Here is a 5415-nt window from a genome sequence, read left to right on the forward strand (position 1 = left end):
GCCAGGGCAGGGGCCGAGCCCCGCACCCCGCACTCAGCCGGGACCGGGAGCGGTGCCGGTGCCGCCGGCGGTGCGAAGTCGGCCTTTGCATGGCTGCGGAGGAGAAGAGGAACCTGCAGCGCTGCAGGCGGAACATCTAGGGGGCCCTGAACCCCATCTACATCCTGAGCAACATGACGGACTGGCTGTCCGACGGTGAGGAGCTTCCCCCGGCGCTGCCTTGCGCCCGCATCTTTCCCGCTGCCGGCGCGGGTGGGGAGCCTTCCTCTCCCCGACGCCACTGCGGGCCCTCTCCCTCACTCTTTGCCTGCTTCGGGTTTTTGCTAGATGTGAAGGAGAGAGTCCGGAAGGAGGAGGAGAAGGGGGTGAGGGCGGCCGCCGCGCTGTTTCTGGACGCCGTCCTGCAGCTGTAGGCCGAGGGCTGGCTCCGGGCCTTCCTCCGCGCCCGGGTTGCAGCAGGTCGGTTCCCACTCGCAAGCGTGGTTTCGACCGCTTCTCCCCTTCCCTGCCAGAGCCGCAGCGGCCGCCGCCCGCATTCAGCCCGGGAGACCAGCCCCGTGGGCCCGGGACGTGGAGGGTCGCTCCATTACCCTTGGGCTTCTGCCATCGTGTCTTGTCACATCAGATGAGATGCCTTAGGAAAAACGGGTTTGACAGAGGTTGGAAAAAAAACTTCAAAGGCACAGGGAAATGCCCATCTGAGAAGCAGGTGGAACAATTTTGATAATGGAGAAAGTCAGTGTAAGATGAAGGGATGTAGAATAAAGCCTCATTGACAGAAGACTTGTCTGCCTCAGAGACTTTAGAGAAGACATAAGACTGCTGTTGTTCTCATCAAATATAATTAAAGGAAGCTAAGTCCTCTAAAATACAAAGCTTAAATGGGTTTTGGGATGTGCATGGGAGTTAAGTGGTAGCATGGGATAACTTCATTCAAGGACAGAGTCTTAAATTAAGAACCGATTTTTAAAAATTATTCAGAGATCTTAAAAGTCTTGTGTTTCAAGAAGTAACTATTAATAGTTTATAAATGAGATGATTGTTCCTCACTAGCTACGACTGTGTGTGAGATCCTAATGCAATTTCCTTTCCAAAGTGTGACAGAAGAGATTGTGAAGGTGTAAAATTACCGGGTTCTGTCAGCTCTCATCTATACATGTAGCTTCTATCATAGATTCTTTCTGGTGATTTACTAGACATTTTCAACCCCAAAATCTCATGCCATATGCCACTTCTGTTTTCATTTACTCACTATTAACTATGGATAGTTACAGTATGTCAGTTAGCAATTATTACAAAATTTCTTACCATTTGGATGTAGCCCACTTTTCCCTTAAAGCAAATACTAGGTCCAGAGCAACTTTGTACCAGGCTGTGATAGTTCTGATTTCTGAATTGCAAAAGTATCTTATTTGGACATGTGCATAGCGTTCAGTTTGGTGTATCTTCATCAGAAAACTGGTTAAAGTTAACCTAAGAACTATCCCAAGTACTTATTAATTGGGCCTGAGACTAGAATTTAGCATTACTCTTGTATTTGTCAGGTGCAGAGATTAGGTGGTAATTAGATTAAAAACACTGTGGTGGTAAGTACCCACAATGCTCTCCTGATCCTCTAAAACAAAAAGTTTGGCAAATTCCTTCTGTTTGCCTGGAGTTCCTCTGGGACCCTGAACTACTTTCTTCCACTTCTGGAGCCTACAAGAGCAAATTGCATAAGTCTTCTAAATATCATTCCCTGCCACACTCTTTTCCAGGACAGTATTTTCAGCTGTTTGCTGACTGTTAAGGCTGAAGGTGTCTGCCTTGCTTTCAGTCAGGGACTGACTTTAATCCAATATAACAAGGATTTTTGAAGGAGGGTGGAGCCAAGGACAGGACTAAAAAGTAAAGGGCTGGTAAATAATAGAAAAGGGGACCAGAGGTGTTTGTGATTCTGAGTGAGTGTCTTGTGCTCTGGGAAATCTGTGGAAGACTGTCATGGATGGCAAGGGTCTCAGTATTGTATGGATCAAAGGAAGGGGGTGGTTATTTTTGCTTGGGTGATATAAGCTACAACATTGTATAGCTCTTTTTCCCCTTTGCAAGTGTTACTGTTCTTTTAGCATAGGGTTTTTCATGTTATACATACAAGTGATATAAAGGACAACAGTCCCTTTATAAAAATTGTTTGTGATTCATCTAGGTTTTTGTCCATTAAAAGGCCAAAATAATTTTAATTTCTCCAGTGTGTTTTTTCAGCTTGTTCCTACCTATTGAATTCATAGTAACAATGTGTCTCTTTTTCTGAAAGGTTACACTGGGCTGGCAGAAGCAATTGAAAACTGGGACTTCAGCAAACTGGAAATACTGGAGTTGCACAGACAGCTCCTGAAGCACATAGAAGCAACAATGTGAGAAGTTGATCCCGTAGCACTCATGCCTTACATAAACACATGCCTGATAGAAAGGGAGTGCAATGAGATCCTGCAGGTACTGTTAGTGGTAAAAATCCTGATATTTGTCTAGTTTTGCTGTGGAGAAGTGCTGGCTGTCTCATCTGTGGGATGAGTTGCTGCCCATCCATCTGCTGCCGAGAGAGGGGGATGACCAGCCACAGTTCCCTGGGAAGGGATTTTACTTTCTTCTGCTTAGAGGAGGCTTTGCTGTGTGGCTGCAGCTTCACACAGCAGCGCTCTCTGAGACACCCGCACATCTCATTCTTCACCCCTCCAGCTCGGTGAATGAAGTGGCCTGTGAAAGGGCTGCAGGCAGGGAAGCAGGATGTGGTGGCTTTGGCTTTGACAGTGCTCAGCTGTGTGTCTTTGCAGGGTCCAGGGCCCCCCAGAGAGACCTCAAGGGCTCTGGAAGGTGCCACATTACAGTGAAATGGGTGCTTTGCCATCCCATTGAAATAGATCCCTTTCTGCAGTGTTCATGCTGCATTAATGCTCCTAAAAATGCAGATAGAAGTAGGCAAAATTGCATTTAGATGTTGCCTAAGTTGATTCATGCTTGTCATAGGATTTGACATAGTCTATTACCTTAACTGTGGAAATCCCTAGAAACTTTGTGTGGCTTTGAATTTTGTCAGTACCCAAAGGGATGGTCATAGGGTAAAACGAAACTTCTGGTTTGAAGTCATTAGCTGAATGCTGTGCCACAGAAGTCGACATTTTCATTGCCTTTGGATGTGAAGCTGCTGTACTGTTACCCAGCTCTAGCTCAGTGTCATTATGGATGGCTGATACCAGGTGATATTACCAATCACTCATCATTTATGACTCACTAATAATGTTATTGATGCTGTGGGAAGGATTCTGTTAGGTGTTCTTGCTCCTTGTGACTCCTGAGAAGGATTGCTTGCAGCTATTTGATTTTTAAAGCAATGTTTTTTTTATGGAGACCCATAATATTTGGAAAGCTGTTGCATCTGACCAAACATCAGGCATGCCATAAACTTTGTACTTCTGCATTTCCCAATCCTGGAATGTTTTTTAATCAGTTCGGTCTCAGAGGTTTATGGCAGATACAGCTTACTACAAGGACCTTGCCAGATGAAAATTCACAGTATAGCTCTGTGATGTTTCTGGCCTTGTGAATATTTAAGCAAATAGCCTACCTTTTGATAGAGTCTGGCTAAGTTCAGAATACACCTAGACTAGCTGAATTGCAGCTGTAGTAGGTAAATGACTGAATTTTACTGGAGACCTTTTATTCTGTGAAAAGGAAAGGCAGTTTTCAACTGAACACCAAACAAAACAAATGAAGATATCAATCAAGAACAGTGGTTTTGATGACTCAGAAGCTACAGCAACTTCTGTTTGTTGTGTGTGCAGATTAAGCAATACAGAAGCAAAGCAGCTGGGTTAACTAAATTCATTGAATGCCTCTGTCGATTGGACAAGGAAAACTGGCCAAAAAGCTTTCAGCTGGCACTAGATAATGCAGGATATTACAATGCAAGTGAATGTGGAATATGAGAGAAGGTAAACTGTGAATTGTTTTTATGATGCTCTTTTTCTATTATTGTACCAGACCGTAATTTATTTTTTCAGGAGACTAAGACTAATTTAAAAGAATACCCTCAGACCACATTGCTCATTGTTGTTTAAAACCCTTTAAAAATTTTATTTAAAATAAAATTTTTTTACATAAAATGAAATAGAGGTACTACCCTACAAACAGTCAAAAACTATTTTTTGTGTATTTTTCCTCCCATATGGTTATGAATCATGATTTTTTTTTTTTGGTAAACAGAATTGAACAGCATACCAGACTCTGAAAGTACAGAACTAACCAAATGTTTATAATCTTTTCTCACTTCTACTGTAATTCACCTTTTTCCATCTTTTTGGTTGCCTAAGTTGTGATAGATGTGATGTTTTCTGATAAAATATGATCACTAGTTTGATATTCTAGACAGTGATAGACTTCTATGATTCACAGAGCAGATTGTATGCTTTTCTCTTTGAGAAACTGATAAGCAGTATTTACCAAGTGGCCATGTTCATACTTTGTAAAAATGCAGAATTTCCCCTAGTAAGATTTTGCTTTTGTCATTGAATTTATCTTTCCTCACTTGAAAAATACCTGAGTACCCTGCAGCATGGGAGTATTTAGATCAGCATACAGTATTTCACTACAAAATAATTAAGGCAAGTGAACTTAGTTAAACTGGACTGCATTTCTTTATATCTACATCTGCTTTCTCCCAAACCATAAGTGATTTTTTGAATAGTTTTTAATTAGCAATTGGGACAAGCTACTTTTAAATGTCTTCTTAAACAGTATTTCTAGTTTTGATTTCTAATTTTGTTTTTATTGCTGTAATCAAATGTGTGTAATTTCTTATCAGGACATTTAATTATTATATATGTATGTAGTTAATAAATTTATAAATAATTTGATATAAAATAATATATAATACTTAAATAGATAGATACTATATATACACTATGTATATATATGTATATACTATACTATGTATATAGATACTGTTTTATGTAGCTGATGGCTATACACATTATTTGGTTAACAGATATTTTGTAAGTTAAAGATATCACTGTCTTTTCGGGCAGCTTCTGCTAACATACACCTTAATAAAGCCACTAAAGAAACATTGTGCATGTTGGAAGCATTTTAATATTGGCAGATAAAAAGAGTTGCTAGCTGAAGTTAATTGCAGATATTGTGTGCTTTCTGAATAAGGGTGAATTTTCTGAATTTCTGAATCACCTGAATTAGGGTGAAAATGTGCTCTTTGTCTCTGTCCAAAACCAGCACTTTGTGATCATGTGTTCTGTTTGCAATGAGACTCTTCATGCAAAGCCCAGGGACGGTTCTTTGGAACCTGTCTTGATTATCGTGTAAGATAAAGGATGGAAACAGTCTTATAATTTTTTGGTCCTTCAAAAGCGGGGGGGGGGGGAAGGG

The 5415-nt window shown here is 41.3% G+C and overlaps 1 protein-coding gene across 1 annotated transcript in view; it reads left to right on the forward strand.

Moving 5' to 3' along the window:
* The first annotated feature begins 6 nt into the window (after positions 1 to 6).
* DDX58 (DExD/H-box helicase 58) overlaps positions 7 to 5415 on the forward strand; it is a 19500-nt gene continuing 14091 nt past the window's right edge. Inside the window, 5 exon segments of the mRNA XM_026866486.1 lie at positions 7 to 195; positions 328 to 459; positions 2294 to 2472; positions 3819 to 3948; positions 3951 to 3968. Coding sequence (XP_026722287.1) covers positions 90 to 195; positions 328 to 459; positions 2294 to 2472; positions 3819 to 3948; positions 3951 to 3968 — 565 coding nt within the window. The 5' untranslated portion in view covers positions 7 to 89.

Source organism: Athene cunicularia (assembly GCF_003259725.1).
Source record: "Athene cunicularia isolate RWA chromosome Z unlocalized genomic scaffold, athCun1 chrZ_part3, whole genome shotgun sequence".
NCBI lineage: Eukaryota > Metazoa > Chordata > Aves > Strigiformes > Strigidae > Athene > Athene cunicularia.